We start from the raw sequence: 18193 nt of genomic DNA, 5'->3' as shown, positions 1-18193 counted from the left end.
TCACCCTTTAAATTCAATCCCATTCATATTTATTTCTCCAGCGCTTCCAACGTAGATTGTGTGGCAGCAGCTGAACACAGACGATCTAGTAAACTGAAGCTGTGTCAGTCCAGTGTTCAGAGCTGAAGTTCAGATCTTCACTGCTGAAAGTCGAAACACTGAAGATGTGCAGCTCCCCAAGGCCCAAACATTGCAGGGCAGTGGAGACAGTGGAGGAACAAACTTCACCAACAGACCAATGTGAAGGAGAGAAACCAGGCTCAATTGGGCATGACCATTTCTCCTCTGGTCAAACTTCCTGTTCAGAGCTGCAGTCTAGGCGCAGGAGGCTGGAGAATGCTGGATGTCCATCGTGGAAAGGACAATTATCTCTAAAGGACAATTCAAATTGACAGCAATCATGGCGGCCATATTGAAATATCGTTCCAAACCATGGCCACTTTGAAGAGCCCTTTAGAATGAAGGATTTCGAAAGCTACAACTGATGGACATTTTAGACCCCCACGACCATTTGCACAAGGACGTAGTTTGGTATTGCACCAAACATTTGTGAGCTCAACCGCAACTTTAACATGCTTTTAAAGAGTCCCTATTATACATTGAAAAAAGTCATATTTCGGTTTTATGGGTCTCCAACAACATACTGATATGGATGCAAGGTCAAAAAACACTTTTATTGTCTTATAATATGCATTTATTTTTACCTAATTATCTCAGCGACTCCCATATGAATCGTTAACAATTAATTTGTTTCTAAAGCCTTCTTAGCGAGATGCTATTCTGTGCTGATTGGACTAATGACAGCCTGTTGCAGTTGGTTGACAGCATTTAGCGTGAGACAGAGTGAAATGTCCAGCACGGCTTATCAACAATAACAGGGTCTCTGCAGATATCATAATGTCAAATTTAAGACCTTTAACGACCTTTTTAAGACCATTGAGTATTAAATTTAAGACCTATATCGCAATATGAAAAACACGCGAGAGAAAATGTAAAAGCACAAAATTAGGGGTAAGATAAAGTTATTTAAATTGAACAGTACTAAAGTTAAATGCACCATTGAACTACAAAAAAACAAACAAACATCTTAATGCAGATTTATACTTTCACCTGGCACCGCATCGCACAACTCACAAAACGGATTAAGGCTTTTATACTTGACACATTCACCATTGAGATATTTTTTTTAAATGACAGGGGGCGCTCCAAAAAAACAAAGTAAAATCAGACGAATAAAAAGATAATCATCATCATTGAAGATGTTTTTGGGGGCCTCTTTTTTGTTGTTTTAACCAATGACTGTAAAAAATATGGACGACGCGACAGCCCTTTTTCCCATTGAACGCCTTGAGGGCAAAACGCCTGCTTGACGGGCACAAACTGTCGCAAAAGACTGCTGAAATTGGAGCCAGACATGCGCAGAAGGATTGTCTGATGGAGCCAGAGGAGGAGCCGCGAAAATGAGCAGAGTCGAGCTTCCAATCAAACGCTTTATGTAAAATCAACTACGCCCCCCGAACTTCTCAGCATGCGTTTGCTGTCATATCAACACAAATGGATGTAATAACGTTAACAAATATGAGGGTTTTATATATTCAATCGCGCCAGCTCCAGGCCGCAGCGCATAACTTACTCGCGGCGTCGCGGGCTGATTCCGGCTCGCATGCGGCAGCGCCTGCTCGCTCGGCCGCCGCATCTGGCTCGATTGACTCGGACTGGAATCGGGCAGTGAGTCCAGGCATCCGGAGTAGGTCCAGCAGAGGTAACATTAGTCAGTCTGAGCTCTAAGAGATAAGTCTCCGGCAGGCGAGAATCTAGCCGGAACTGTGTTTTGCTATCTGGGTGGTTAGGCGTGTATCAGCAAACTAATAAAGCCCGAAAAAAGCCCTGAACTTAGCGAATAAACAGTGTTTCACCAGGATCATGTATGTCAGAAACTATAGTTTACTGCTGAACTCATTTTGTCATCGTAAAATAACACAGAAATCGAATAATAACATTTCAGTCTACTTCAGTCTCCTGCCGAAGCTCAGACGCCGCGCTTTGAGAAACTGTCAATCACAGCTGTCAATCACGATGACACGCCCAGCATTAAATTACTGCTAAAAACAAACTGTTTACAAAAATGAAGATCTGCACCTATTTCAGCACAATAACCAGTGCCTTAATCGACCAGAACTATCTTTCGGGACATTTTATTGCAAGTGTAATATTTTTTTTTATTTGGGCTCAAGTCTCCTTCATTAACACGGAGGAGGCGGGCTTTATGACTTGTACTGCAGCCAGCCCCCAGGGGGCGATCTAACGGCCGAAACCTTCACTCAAACGTAGGCTTGGGGCACACTTGGTTTTAACAAACTTATCCCTCAGGTTTTTTCAAAGTTTTACAAAAACTTTCCTTCTTTCCCATGGCTGTTGCAATTTCTAGCCAATAATTATTGGTCATTCTGGCAAGCAGAAATGTAACTGTTATAGAAAATAGGTAAAAACTTAATTAGGTATTATAGCCTACTGTACTATTAACTCTTCAAATAAATCCCACTATCAATCCCATTTTATCACTAAAATAAAGTGAACTACAGTCTGCTGTACAGTGTTTTGTAAAGTACAGTAAAGTACTTCAATTACTCTGTTGTGGTAATACTATAGTTGCTATGGTAACACAACAAGTGTATTAAAAACAAACTACCCAGTGCTTTATTTATTTATTTTTTTACAATAAAGGGTATATTTTTCTACAATTGACCATACTTTACTGTAGTAAAACTACAGTATTTCATTTTATCAGTTCACTATTCTTAATACTACAGTATGCTGAAGCATCTCTGGAGAGCAAAAGCTTTAAAGGAGTCCGACGGAGCGAGAGCAGATCATTCGCACATGAGCAGCCAGTGTTTTGAGAGCTCGCAAGCAGTTTTGTCCATGAACAAAGGAAACCGGCGCGTGAGCAGAGATTCGCTCTCTCGTATTTGTCACATTTGTCAGTGAAATAACGGCATACTCTGCCAGCCGAAATCATGTCACGCGCAATCAAAGCGGACTTCCGCAAACACAGCGATGATGTCACATTCGCCGCGGTCACTGAGTTTAATATCAGAAAGCTGATTGACTATTGCAAGTTGACCTTTTTGTAGTTGTAATACCGCAAATTACAATTGGACTAGTGAAATAAAGAACTACAACACTCCAAAAACCAAACAAAACAAAAAACAAACAAAAAGAATTTAAATGAGCATTAGATGTAGCGTTACATGGACATCGCAAAAATAAGACCTGTGCAAAAATAATTAAGACCTAGAACAGCAAATTTAAGACTTTTTAAAGCCATAAATTTCGATTTTTTGATTTAAGACTTTAAGAGTGCATGTGTGAGCATACCTGCCAACACTCCTGTTTTTTCCCAGGAGTCTCCCGTATTTTACACCCATCTCCAGCCACCCCCCCATTTTGGTATTATACCGGAAAATCCCATAATTTCAACTGGCCCCTCCCATGGTTCTCAGCATCTTGGTACAGTCTGTGAATTCCCTGAGTCGCCAATATTGGTAAAGGATCCGATTGCAACGGAAACACGCTTCATAGTAGTTAACTTACTAACATCGCAGTACACAGTACCCCGGTTTTCAACAGTGTTATTCAGACACCTCACCTGTGTGTGCATTAAAGCAATTAAACACCAGCATATTGCTTCATTCTTAACCATGACACACATTCAGTATTAATCCATAATCCATCCAAACTATTCTGAACCTTGACTGCTGCACGTGTGTAGGAAAAGCTGACGGTGGCCATAGCAAGGACAAGCGGCAGTAGATCATAAGCTCCAAAACGCATTTATATCTGTAAGTAAAACAAGCTAGAGAAAACAAGGAGGCAACCATTTACTTACACTAGTGAAATGGAGGAAGAAACTAATCCATGAGCTCTGTACTGATAAAGTTCCTGTCGAGCTCTGACAAAGTCCCACACTTTAATAGTCTTTTCTGATCCTTCCTTTAACAAACATCTGACGAATGTCCCCTTGTAAGCATGTAGATTGCTGAAGCAATCGTCAGAAAGACGACAGTAACAGCACAAGGCTGGGCTGTAATGCTGAGGTATTTTTGCAAAAATAAACCTCAACCACTGACTCATCACAGCCTTATCTTTGGGTCGAGAAATTAACACTAGCTTTCCCCTCACACTTCCAGTAATATCCAGCTAAGCACAGCATCTTCATGACTTGATTCAACTGGGATCTGTTTGTCTTCCTCTTCTTCTTTGCGTGTGGGCGGGGCTACAGGTTAAATTTTCCCGGGTTTGTGCGTGCAACAATTGGGCGGGGCTTATGTTTCGTATCCATGTCACGCCGAAATGGCTAAAGACTCGTTATCAAGACGATTCATTCAAACCACTATGAGTCGACTCTTTTATAGATGAATCAATAGTTTTAAACACCGTCCACTTTCAGATTTAAACCTTTGCTGAATATTTCACTTCACTTAGAGCTGTGTTACGACATGGAAGGTAATTTTCAAAAACCCATAATAGGGACTCTTTAATACATTATTAAGTACATGATTAGATATATTTAGGCCTTTAAAAGAGTGAATGGACTCTAATGTTAGGCGACACAGTAGGTAGTGCTGTCGCCTCACAGCAAGAAGGTCGCTGGTTTGAGTCTCCTGGGTCAGTTGGCGTTTCTGTGTGGAGATTGTATGTTCTCCCTGCGTTTGCGTGGATTTCCTTTGGGTGCTCTGGTTTCCCCCACAGTCCAAAGACATGCGGTACAGGTGAATTGGGATTGATGGGAGGCTTAAGCCCCTAATGTATTGTCAAAAATCCCTGATCTTTTGGAAAATGTTGCACAAATAAAAATAGGTTTTATAACATTTGTTTTGAAATCCAAGTTCTTAAAATTACCACATACATCACGTGCATTCCACTTAACATAGCTTTTGTGTCAGGTATTTAAAGTCAGCTGTTCAGCAGTACCTGTTTCTATCGGCAGGTGGGAGTGGGACAGTTGTCATGTTGTCATGGTATTCATTCATTATTTATTTTGAGGAGCTGAAGCTGATGAGGTAATAATAAAACTGAATAGTTAAGCTTAATATAGCTTAAATAAGCTTAATATAAAGCTTAATATTTGTTTTCAAAGTATAAAATGTGTGATGTGTGTAGTTTTGGTGAAATAAAATAACCAATCAATAAAATGTGCATCATAATAATGTAAACGCATGCGAGTTTTTAAAAAACAAAAATTGTACTAGCTTTCCAGATATGATATAGATATCTAGACATATTTATCTAGATATGCCAGTCACATTTGTTTCAGTAATAGTTAAATCACTGTGAGTTCATGCATCTAGCTTATTATTTTATAGCTATATTGTAACATGCTATGTCAGTTAGCATCGGATTTTTAAATTAATTTATTTTTATGAAAAAACCTAAAATGGCAGGAAGAACACAGTTAAAGCCTTTATATGTTTATTCCGTTCTCGGGGATTTCCTGGAATGTTCTACTACTTTTACTCAAGTATGAATGAAACAGGCATTACATGTATTTAAAGTGCCACAATGCTCACATCACCCTATTTTGAGAAAAACTGAAAAAAAAAATCTCTTGACTTCTTTGGGGCTAAGCCCCCATCCCTTTCGACCCTAGCAACGCCCCTGGCAAAACATACTAGACGACTTGAAACTCAGTTGCATCAGTAAATACCTTTCCTTTGTTGAAGTAGTGGATGACCTTACGACAGAGACCCTCTTTGCGATGCCATTCGCTCTGCGCTGGATAATGCAGGAACTCTCGGAGGGGTCTTTCCTCCCAGTGGAGCAGCTCCCAGTACAGCAGCAGGGTGAACGCCGCCTCTGTGGGACACAATGGTAGGCATAGTAAGGGTATTTACAGGAATCAGAGAGTGAAGTTCAGTACCTTTTAAGACAATTTTAAGACTCTTTCCATAAATTTTAAGATCTCATAGCTGTTTTATGGTTTCATCTGGTACCATTGGTGACTTTGTAACTTACTGTATATTTCCTAAATACTGATCGCTTCATTTGCGCGTCAAACCCCGTTTCATTCACGTATCAAATCCGCTTCATTCGCGCGTCAAATTCACTTCAGAACAGACGCGGATTTGCCTGATGGGCAAAGCTTCTGTTTGACCGGTGACTCTAGCTTCATAGCTAAATGGCTAACATGGATTTTATGAAGAAAATAACAGTGTTTATGTGCTTTATGAAGACTGAAAAACAGCGTCGATACGTTTAGGGTTGTGTCTGAGTCCACTACATCCTTTCAGAGGTGCATCCAGCTCTGTGAGCTCACAAACTCCTCCAGAAACTGAACCTGGATGACGAAGGCTTTCAGCAGTGCTTCTGACTGAGCCAAGCCCAGTTTGATGACTTGTTGTCGGTGTAGGCTGAAGATTTCCCCTGGGACACCATCAACAGGTTCTACGTCACAATCACGCCCTCACAAGAGCAAACTTCTGATTGGTAAACGCATCGCAAATGTCTGCTGAAGTTCAGATTTACGAACTCGAGTCATTCACGCAAAAATGTGCTAAACGCTCAATTCGCACCACGCCATTCGCGCGTATCGCGCCATTCGCGCAATTTCGCGTCATTCGCGCCGCAGGATGTCTATTCGCGCGTTTGTATTGACTTAACATGTAAATTACTAGCGCTTGACACGCGTTCCGCATCTGGTGTGAACGCAGCATGAAAGGATGTACTCTTTGCCATAAACTTGAAGTTACGAAAAAAATCAAGTAAGCAATAAAAATGCTTATTTATGAAGAAAATTGCAAATGGCTTTCAGAGGTTTTTGCATCTGAACTCTTCATGTAACATTATTACATATATCCAGGGCTTGACATTAACTTTTTTAATCACCAGCCACTGTGGCTACTTTCCAACATTACTAGCCACTCACCATTTTCACTAGCCACAATTTTATTGTTTAGAAAATATATTGTATACACACAAATATGACTTTGACATGCTAAAATGACTTAATTTAGATTTCGCCTTATCTCCACATTCTCATTTATTTCACTTTTTGTGTGTCGTGTATGAGCTTGCTCAATAATCATGAGCAAATGGTTTATGGCTTTATAGTATTACAACCAGTTTTTATTTTACATAATTTAGAGCTCAGTCGGGGGGGACAGGGCGAATACGTCCCCCTCACTTTAAGAGACAGACCATTTAGAAAAAGCTGATTAAGAATGTAAACCTTTGGATTTCATACAGCTTTCCCCCCACTTTTAAAATGTCCGCTACACCCCTGTCTCTGACCACAGCAAACATAAACAATTAATTATTTCTTAGCCACAAATTTTAAATGTGTCAAAACAAGCAAAATATAGCTGTATACTATACTTTTTATTTAACAAAACATATGCACAGTAATCTGTCCTGGCTAAAGGTCCAGATCACCATTTAACTACTTCACGCAAGGAAACGGGAGCGCGCACGCGTTTTAAACAGTCACGCGCATCACCTCAGCTGTTAGCGCGAGCGCTTATCCTCTCGTTCGGTATTCACCTGCTTTCTATTACTCGCTCGAATGTAATTATTTTTGTCAGTCGTGTTGCTTCTCACCTTTGTTTGCATATAAGAACATCCTTATTGTCGAAGCCTGCTTTTAAGAATTAGTATCCAGGAAAATTATTTTCAACCAGCCAAAGTGGCTAGTGGGAGTGTCTGTCTTACCCGCCACCACTGAAATTTGCCCGCATTTGGCGGGTGTGAATGTCAAGCCCTGCATGTAAATATTATTTCTTTTGGAAGGACACTTTATATTCTATAACTGCAGGTTAACATTTTATATACTGCCATCACTTTACACAATTCCTTAACCTTTCTGTTTTTGACTGTTGTGTAATGATGTGCACCTTTCGTGAAGCTGCTCTGTAACGATAATTATTGTGAAAAGCACTATGTGAAGTTTATTTATAAACTAATTTTGAGAGGATCATGCTTATGATTGCTTGCGGCTGGTCCCGCTTTATCCAATTTATGATTCACCAATCAGACGATACCCTAAGTTCCATATCACAGCCATCTTATTTTTGAAGAATCTCTCCTTCCACGCCTACTACTCCTCCTTTCCTAGATGGGTGTCACGATGGCCCAGTGGTTAGCACTATTCCCTCACAGCAAGAACGTCACTGGTTCTAGTCCTTTCCAAGCCAGTCGACGTTTCTGTGTGGAGTTTACACATTCCCCCTGTGCTCACATGGGTTTCCCCCAGGTTCCCCGATTTCCACCCACCGTCCAAAAACATGCAACTTAAGTTTACTGACTAATCCAAATCAGCATCATAGACATGCTCCTAGTAAGTAGTTATCTCTTAAGAGCAATCACTATCCGTTCATTAGCTACTACAGCAGGGAGTTCTCCAGATCTACTTGAGCTCAAACTCCCATTTCACCTTGCAAACGGGAGGGAGCCTCAGGCTCGAGGATCTTATGAGCTCAGGGCTCTCTCCTGGGACAAGCTTTATAATTAATCATCAGCTAAGTGTCAACTCTTGAAACTTTTTTTAAATTGAATATCTGTACATGTCTATCAGATGTTTTGTAAACTGTTCTGTGTCATGTGGCATAAGCAGCTTTTGAATACAATAAGACAGGGGTGTCAAAACTTGGACCTGGAGGGCCCGTGTCCTGCAAAGTTTATTTCCAAACCCAATCAGACACACCTGGGCTAGCTAATCAAGCTCTTACTGGGTTTTCTGGAAACATCCCTGCAGGTATGTTGAAGCAAGTTGGGGTCCGTTCTTCGTATGTGGATTACTAGTTAGCTGGATTTGGTTATTGACGATTTGACACGATCCAGGATCGTTTTGTTCTTCAAAGCTGATCCAAGAGTTGTTGTCATAGCAACAGTTCTGCTAGGTCAAACCTGATCGGGAGCAGGTTCAATTCATATAAACAGGATTAGATCGGCTCAGTTCAAGCAAAGATAATACAGAACGTATGTACCGAATGCTGATATTTTCTTACAGTAGTAGTTATATACACTTGGGAAAAGAGTAAATATTTTTTAAACTATATCTATAAAGTTATAGTTATTAATAAAATAAATAAAGTTATATAAATTAATAAAACTTATGCAATCTGCACCCTCGAAATGAAAGTACAAAGACTTTCTCTTGGTGCAAGGAGAAAACTTATTGATATGAGCTTTTTAGATCGCTTAGTACAAATTGTGTATAATAAACATGCACAATATGTGACTTTATTTTTTAAAGCAATATTACATTTATGCAGTCATAAACATGTTTTGACAGCTAATATGACGGTGATTTGATGCTTCACAAAAGTTGCAGACGCCTTTACCAATATCAAAATGCTTTTGTAAACAACCAGTTATTCTTTACACCGATTAAAAAACGGCTACTATAATAAAGAAAATCTTTTCTAAATGTAGAACTAAATACATTAATATGCATGATAAATACATGATGAATACTCTTGAAACATAAGAGTGTAAAGCCTGCAGCTCACAACAAATGTGGAAGGTTATTGCGTGTCATATTTAACAAACCGTTTACTGCTAATTTGATGTAATTTTGCTCACATGGATAATTGAATATTAATCAGATGATGTCATTACGCTGCTGTGCCGTCAGCCAATCGTTGCATTGCTGATCATGATTTCGAGGATCGATAGATCTGTCCTTCACAACACACGCAGCGATCTCAGATCAGTTCATCCAGACATTCTAATCTGATTCGCGAACTTGTTTGAAGAACCATATTAGCGAGAGATCAGTTATCAAGATCAAAAGATCCAGAATCTGCCAAATCATCTTAGATCATTTAAGTGAGGTACGAAGAACGGACCCTTGGAGCTAAAATCTGCAGGACACCGGGCCTTCAAGATCGAGTTTGGACACCCCTGCAGTAAGATGAAGTGTCTCACCTGTGTAGTTTTCCGCCTGCAGGTGCATGTCACACAGCTTATGAATGTATCGGATGTACATCTCCTCCTTATTGATCTCCGACTTGTAGAAATTCTGTAAACGTCCAGATCATGTGACTCTCAGGTCAGTTCAGCTTGCTCACAAGAAAGCTGCGTCATGTTTATTATGAAAGCTGAAACTCACCAGCAGGTTGACCGTGCAACCGATCTTCTTGTTTTCCGTCTCATCACCTTTCATGCAATCTCTGCCAACAACAGAAACAGGACGTCTCATTAGTTACAGATGCCACGCCCTCTGATCAAATACATGCACAATATGAAGTCTGAATCTGATTGGCTGCTTTCTATGCAACTTATAAAGAGATTTCTACTGTTTGCTTTTAGATTACATATGATAGACTGAACAGGAACGTTGTATGCTCTTGCTGCAGTGATACATCCATCTATTTAAGATGTGTGGGCCAGGGTTACTAAACATCCAAATATTTATTGACCAAGCATTCAATTTAAGGTTTAAATACTACACAATTAATTCAGATTACGCATATCTTTTCCTGATTTCAGCACAATTTGCTTGACGTAGGGTGTTGTGGGGATTTGTAAACAAGAAAAATGTGTCAGAGCGTAAGATTTAATCATTTCTTCTCGTGTAGTGAGTCATAGTGCACTGATGCCAGCTTTACAATGTCAACACAGAAGGTCTAGCATGTTACATTTGTTCCTTATATCTACAGCAGGTTCCGTCACATTGACCAATAGAAGCTCAGAATCGCTTTCATCCACTGCTTTTAAAATGGCAAAGTAGCAGCGAGAGGAATGTGCTGCTATGTGGACATGAAATGGCAGAATCTTTGTGGAGTTACAGCAACTGTACACTCGTCTGTATGATGTAACATCAAAGGACTTTGGTCGAGAGACCATTACAAAATTCAAAAATAAATGTTGATAATGGGGTGACACGATAGCTGTTAGAACTGTCGCCTCACAGCAAGAAGGTCGCTGGTTTAAATCCTGGCTGAGTCAGTTCATTCATTCATTTTCTTGTCGGCTTAGTCCTTTTATTAATCCAGGGTCGCCACAGCGGAATGAACCGCCAACTTATCCAGCAAGTTTTTACGTAGCGGATGCCCTTCCAGCCGCAACCCATCTCTGGGAAACATCCACACATTCATTCACACACACACTCATACACTACAAACAATTTAGCCTACCTAATTTACCTGTACCACATGTCTTTGTCTTTGGACTGTGGGGGAAACCGGAGCACCCGGAGGAAACCCACACGAACATGCAAACTCCACACAGAAACGCCAACTGAGCCGAGGCTCGAACTAGCGACCCAGCGACCTTCTTGCTGTGAGGCAACAGCACTACCTACTGCGCCACTGCTTCGCCCAAGGCTGAGTCAGTTGGGGTTACTAATTGGAGTTTGCATGTTCTCCTCGTGTTGGACTGGGTTTCCTCTGGGTGCTCCGGTTTCCCCCACAGTCCAAAGTAGTCTGGCATATTTTCTTTCTATTGTTTTCTATTGTCCAGTTTTGGTGAGCCTGTGTGAATTGTATCCTCAGTTTCCTGTTCTTAGCTGACAGGAGTAGCACCCGTTGTGGTCTTCTGCTGCTGTAGCCCATCTGCCTCAAGGTTGGAGGTGTTGTGTGTTCAGAGATGCTCTTCCGCAGACCTCGGTTGTAACGAAAGCTTATTTCTATCAGCTGGAACCAGTCTGGCCATTCTCCTCTGACCTCTGGCATCAACAAAGCATTTGCGCACACAGGACTGCCGCTCACTGGATATTTCCTCTTTGTCGGACCATTCTCTGTAAACCCCATATGGTTGTGCGTGAAAATCCCAGTAGATCAGCAGTTTCTGAAATACTCAGACCAGCCCGTCTGGCAGCAACAACCATGCCAAGTTCAGTCACTTAAATCCCCTTTCTTCGCCATTCTGATGCTCGCTTTGAACTGCAGCAGATTGTCTTGACCATGTCTACATGCCTAAATGCACTGAGCTGCTGCCATATGATTGGCTGATTAGAAATTTACGTTAACGCGCAGTTGGACAGTTGTACCTAATAAAGTGGCCAATTAGTGTATTATGAAAGACTACATGTGCCCAAAAGCCACTTACTGCAGTATATGCTCATCAGTGTTATTATATCTAACTAAAAATAAAACTAATTGTTTAATAACCAGTTTCAGTTACCAGTAAAGTTTATAACTTAATTTAAAGTTGAATTACTAATCTACTAATTGTAAATTTAAAGAGATAATTACCCCAAAATTAACATTTACTCACTTTTTACTCTCCCTCAAGTGGTTCAAAACCTTTATGAGTTTCTTTTGTCTGTAGCCACTGACTTCCATAGTCGGAAAAACAAATACTATGGAAGTCAATGAGGTTTCCGGCTGTCTGTTTGTGTTCAACAGATCAAAGAAACTCAAACAGGTTGAAACAAGTGAAGGGAGGGTAAATGATGACAAAATCAGACCAAAAGTGAACCAATTGTGAATTATGTTCAATCAATACAGCATTATTATTAGTACAGAGAGTAAAACTAAAGTAATACCTGTAATCCAGCAGTCGCTCCATGAGGCGCGTGACAGACGTGACAAAGGAGATGCCTGTCTCCCTCCAGGTCTCCTGCTCGATCTTCTCCAGCAGACTAAACATAAACGGCAACATATAACTCATCAATTAAGGACACTTCACAGAGGAAATAGAGGGATTTGTAATGGAAGATCCTTTTGAGTGGCTTCTGACTGGCCTGAAAAGAGTGGGTTTCCTCTTACCTGGGGTACGGCCCAAACAGCTGAGTTCTAATAATCCCGCAGCACAAGGCAAAATCAGAGACACTCGGGTTATAGCAAAAGCACTCAATCTGTGTGTGGGTGTGCTTGTTTATGTGCTTTATGAGGACACGTTTGTATTATGACATGAGTAAGACCCAGGTATCACAATGTTGAAGGGGTTAATGAGGACATGCAGTGTGTCCTCAATTTAAAATGCTTCAAAATCATAATTACAAGTTCTTTTGACATTCAAAGTTTGCACACATGCTTCCTGTAAAGGTTGGGTTTTGCGGTAAGGTCATAAAATGATTGTTTTTACTGTATAAAATACATGATGCCTATAGAGTCCTCGTAAACCACCAATTCCCGTGTGTGTGTGTGTGTGTGTGTGTGTTTGTGTTTACTTACAGCAAACTGAAGAGCTCTCTGTAATTCTCGTCTCCTTTGCCCTCAGACACCAGACTGTCCAGTTTGTCTATCAGTTCCGCCTCCACCTGCACCATAAGCATCAGTTCATTCACATGTAATTAAACAGTTTATACTTATTCATAAGTATATATAAATTATGCTAATTTTTATTTATTTTTCATCACATTATATCTATCTATCTATCTATCTATCTATCTATCTATCTATCTATCTATCTATCTATCTATCTATCTATCTATCTATCTATCTATCTATCTGTCTATCAGTCTGTCTGTCTGTCTGTCTGTCTGTCTGTGTGTCTGTCTTTGTCTATCTGTCTTTCTAGGCCAATCAAGCAAATCATTAAATAACATCTAATATTATATAACTATACATCTATATCTTATCTAATTAAATCTATATCTTTGTCTATCTGTCTGTCTAGGCCAATCAAGCAAATCATTAAATAACATCTAATATTATATAACTATACATCTATATCTTATCTAATTAAATCTATATCTAATATTGTGGGCTCTATTTTGACGATCCATACGCAAAGGGCAGGGCGCAAAAGCATTAAGGTCATGTCAGAATCTACTTTTGCTACTTTACGGATGGAAGAATTCGCTTTGCGCTATGGCCCATGGTCTAAAAGGGTTGAGCTTATTTTCTTAATGAGTTATAGGTGTGTTTTGAGAATAAACCAATCAAAGTCTCAACTTCCATTCCCTTTAAGAGTCAGTTGCGTCGTGCCATAGCGCATTTGCTATTTACATGGCAGACTTTGTAAGTGGAAAAACTGAGTGTTTCACTAGAAAGAAAACAGTTAAACAAAGCATCTACAGCATGAGGATGAGAGATGAGCCTCCTCATTAATTACTTTCACTTTCACTGTTGTGGATAGGGAAACTTGTTGTACGCACAGATATCCATTAGCCTATAAATAATTAATTTAGCTTGTTAAGCGCAAAGATTTGTTTCAAAACTATTTCTAAATTCAGTTCTAATTTCCAGCAAACGAATAAATGAATAATAATAACGAAGTGTGTTTAAAAAACTTAGTTATATCCTAATACACATGCTGTACCCCATTTTGTCTAAAACCTGACAGGTGTTCAAATCTAAGCTTGTTTTTAATAAAACAAATATAAATATGCATATAATAAATAATACTGCTAATAATAATAACATTAAACAAAAGCAAATTATTATGAATAAACTGAAAAAAGCCCGCCGAGATGAAGAAGGCATGGAGGCAGTGGTTTTTATATTTATGTAGGCTAGAAAATAATAATTTTTGTAATATTTTAATCCTTTAATTTTTTTCATATATAAAGATATTTGCATATTGCAGTACATCCTGTCTGTATTAAGCAATGTGTAAGAGAGCCGCACAACTGATGCGTTCTCCGCTGGACTATAGACCGGCTTTGTTCAGATCTATTGAACAGTCTATTATAGATTCTCAAAATAGCAATGTGCCTCAACACGCCTCCTTTTTTAGACCAGAACACCTATGGCCGCACATATGAGTGCAAATGCATTTGCTATTTAAACAGCGTGGTGCAAAACGTCAAACAAGTCTTGCGCCAAGTTGAAACAAGCAAACAACAATTGCATCGTGCCATGCGCCCCATTGCACCAGGTTAATGACAGGACCTTATATATATATATATATATATATATATATATATATATATATATATATATATATATATATATATAATAGAGCTATATAAATAAACAATTGAATTGATTATTTGAAAATAAATGAAAATTCCACAAAAGGGCTTATAATGGGGTATATGCCGAGCTAGTGCTGTTCCCATGCTGATACACTTCCGGTGACCTGTTATTGTGAACTTTTTTCCCATTTTATACGGTTCCTTATACAGCATCGATGTTGTGATGTCATTAAAATACATTCAGTTAAATAAACTTTAGCATTTATTTGGTTGCTCAAGCATAAAACGAGACAAAAAGCTGTATACTCGCACGCGCCCGTCAGAATCGGCAGGCTAACGATGAAGCTCCATTGAATGTACTGGGGTAAAAGAAATGCTCATATAATAAAGATATGGCGGGGGAAATGTAATTTAAGGCAGTGCTTCTTGTACAATCTGAGACCCACTTTAAATCGGATATCACTCAGCCAGTGGAGATCGCTGATTTTTAAAGAAAACAGACCTTAAACGCACCGGATTCTGCATTGGCATTCAATTCGCCGGAAGCGCTTAACCCAGGTTACTGGCAAATTAAAAGTCCTATTAGCATGCTTCGGCATATACCCCATTTTGTCTAATGTTCTTTCTTTATCCATTCTATTGCTAAAACATCAAAAATAAACAAAATATCATATTCATAGTCATATTCTTTTGTAATCTCTGAAACATAACAGGTTTAGAAAAGAGGAAAAAAACAGGCAAGAAAAGACAGAGAAGCAGATGGCAGGTATAATGGACCTGTTTGAAGTTGCCGTTCTTTCTCTGTTCCCAGTCCATCATATCGTGGAAGATGGGGATCATTATATTTCGGACTTCGTTTTGCGGTACAAGCGTCACACCCAAAAAGGGGCCGATCATTCCTGGTATGAAGTGGATCTTATTCTCACCTGCAGCCAAACCAAGCAAACCCATAACCGTGATTATGTTATATAATCAAATATTGTATTACTTTCACTAATGCAACAAATGTTTGACAAATTAAAAAATAAATAAACCTGTATAGTGTCATTTTCAAGGGATAATTCAACCCAAAATTAACATATTCACCCTCAAGGGTTTCAAAACGTTAATGAGATTAACCTCAATAAGATATTTTAAAGAAAGCTGAAAACCTGTAAGCATTGACTTCCAAAGTAGGACAAAGACTATGGAAGTCAATGGTTTTCAGCTTTCTTCATGATACCTTCTTTTGTGTTCAACAGAGGAAAGAAACTCAGGTTTGCAACAAGTAAATGGGAACAGAATTGTCTTTTTTTGTGTGTGTGAATCTCTTAAAAAATATAATTTCTACCAATAACACCTGGAACCTGCAATACCATTACGGCCCACAGGTTGAAAACCACTGAACATTTTACTCTGTACAGAAAATGTGATTACGAGGGAATTCCTGTAGTGCAGTGCCTTCTTCCGCCTCTAGAGGTCAGTGTTGCTTTTCTACAGTCAATCCTCATGTTTACGTCTGTGCGTGTGCAGAGAAATGCAGGAAAAGAGAATGAAACAAGAGCTGGAAGATGGAGAGAGAATCACGACACTCACCCAAATTCTGCCACATGCTGAACAGCTCGTAAGCCATCATGACCCTCATGTCACCATACCTGCAAGGGCAAGAAAAAACACAAATGTAAGATGATTGAATCAAACAGAGAAGCAGCAAGAGCTACACGCTAAAATGAAGATTACAGAGAGATGAGAATGAAGGAAGATTAGAGATGAATCGACCCTTTCAATGTACTCTAGCATGATGATGATCTGTCTTGCATGTTGTGTCTTTTGTGCAGTTTTTTGCATTTGAGTATTTGACCAACAGCTAAAGGAACAGGTATCTATTAATTATGAGATGCTAAACTCATGGCTACAAACAAAATGGGGGAATGCAGCACTGTAGCACTACTCTGAATGGGTTAAACATGGTTTACACCTCGCCACAATGCTCTAATTAATTTTTTTTTTTGTACAATTAAACAAATATTCTGGGATCAATTTGATCTAAGCTCAACTGACATTCGAATAGGAAAGACATGATAACAAGAACCAACATCAGACTGCTTTCTTTTACTAGCAGTGTCTGAAACAGCTCACTTTTTCACATAAGTCCTCTTTACACAGCCGATTTAAGGTGGCCAACCTGATTTTACCAAGTACGACATGTTCCTGGAGTAACATCTATATTGATCCTGGAACAAAATTCCAGTCAGCCAATCAGAATTAAGGGATATGTTTGCAGTTAATGTTAAGTTTAGGCTTACGGTTAGGTTTATGCGCTTCTACATAACTGTTATCTAACTATTATAATTCACAGTTATGCTTTGTTTTAGAAGTAGGGAATAAGTATGGATTAGGACATAGATGTTAATCCAGGAATGCATCGTGCTTGGGAAAATCATGACGTCATGAAACAGTTCTGTGCCTGCTCAAAATTAAGTGTAAAGATGCTATGATATTCTTTAACTTGCTTTAACACACCTGCCTGGAAGTTTCTAGTACACCTAGTAAGAGCTTGATTAGCTGGTTTAGGTGTGTCTAATTGGGGTTGGAACTCAAATCTGCAGGACATCGGCCTTCCAGGTAGGATTACCACTTTTGATACAATAAAATAAGGGACGCATGCTGCAGTGGGGGCCGTATCTCTTGGGGGCCTAGACCACTGTGATCACATGCCCAATAGCCTGCCAGTGGTGGTAAATAACAACTTAAAATATGTTTTCAGGAAAGTATGAACACTTGGACATTAAAATAATCTGTCTTTTATTGAAATTTGTGTAAACAGATGCAGTCAGTCTTTCTCTTTTACAACTCTGCAACACTGATATAGCTGACGTTAACTCAGCTGCTATAACCTATGGCCCATTTCCACTAAGTGGTACGGTACGGTTTGGTACGCTTTTATGGCAGTTTCCACTGTCAAAAGGCGTACCAAACCGTACTGTACGGTACCACTTTTTCGGCACCCTTTCGAAAGGGTATCAACCACCGGAAAGTGTACCAAAAGGCGGAGCTACACGCGCAGCTGAACACCATAGGTTTACAGAGATACATCATTCGCTTGCGCAACAAGCCAGAGTGAAAACAAAAAACCTGCCATGTTTAAAATACACAGCCGAGAGATTACAGCGTAATTTAATATACAAATAATAACGAGCCATGGTCGATCCGGGCTCAAACAAACCTTGTCGTCGTCTTGATGAACAGCCACAAAACCATGGAGTAGAGCAGAATCTACCCTGTGCCTTGTAGTTTTTAAAGTTTCTAAAGTGCGAGCGTTTTCGCTTTCTTGCTTGCGCTCACCACGCGTCTATATCTGAAGTATAACAAACTTCTTGAGCTGATGATAATAACGTGGGCTTTATT

The 18193-nt window shown here is 39.5% G+C and overlaps 1 protein-coding gene across 50 annotated transcripts in view; it reads right to left on the bottom strand.

Moving 5' to 3' along the window:
* The window catches only part of dock3 (dedicator of cytokinesis 3), a 406352-nt gene that overhangs the window by 23356 nt on the left and 364803 nt on the right, over positions 1 to 18193 (bottom strand). For 28 of the 50 annotated variants that reach the window (XR_015522243.1, XM_087304578.1, XM_087304587.1 and 25 more), the window contains 8 exons: positions 16382 to 16440; positions 15584 to 15732; positions 13119 to 13204; positions 12711 to 12737; positions 12488 to 12583; positions 10109 to 10169; positions 9925 to 10018; positions 5708 to 5856 (listed from right to left, as the gene is read on the bottom strand). Coding sequence is in view for 49 of the 50 variants with exons in the window: in XM_087304578.1 (XP_087160704.1) it covers positions 5708 to 5856; positions 9925 to 10018; positions 10109 to 10169; positions 12488 to 12583; positions 12711 to 12737; positions 13119 to 13204; positions 15584 to 15732; positions 16382 to 16440 (721 nt within the window). In the remaining variant the exon portion in view is untranslated. The remainder of the gene's footprint in view (positions 1 to 5707; positions 5857 to 9924; positions 10019 to 10108; positions 10170 to 12487; positions 12584 to 12710; positions 12738 to 13118; positions 13205 to 15583; positions 15733 to 16381; positions 16441 to 18193) is intronic. The other 22 variants (XM_087304583.1, XM_087304591.1, XM_087304551.1 and 19 more) reach the window with 1 other exon arrangement.

This window comes from Danio rerio, chromosome 22 (genome assembly GCF_052040795.2).
Source record: "Danio rerio strain M-AB ecotype USA chromosome 22, GRCz13ab, whole genome shotgun sequence".
Lineage (NCBI taxonomy): Eukaryota > Metazoa > Chordata > Actinopteri > Cypriniformes > Danionidae > Danio > Danio rerio.
The sequence above is the reverse complement of the archived record's forward strand: the minus strand, read 5'-3'. Positions and strand labels throughout refer to the sequence as shown.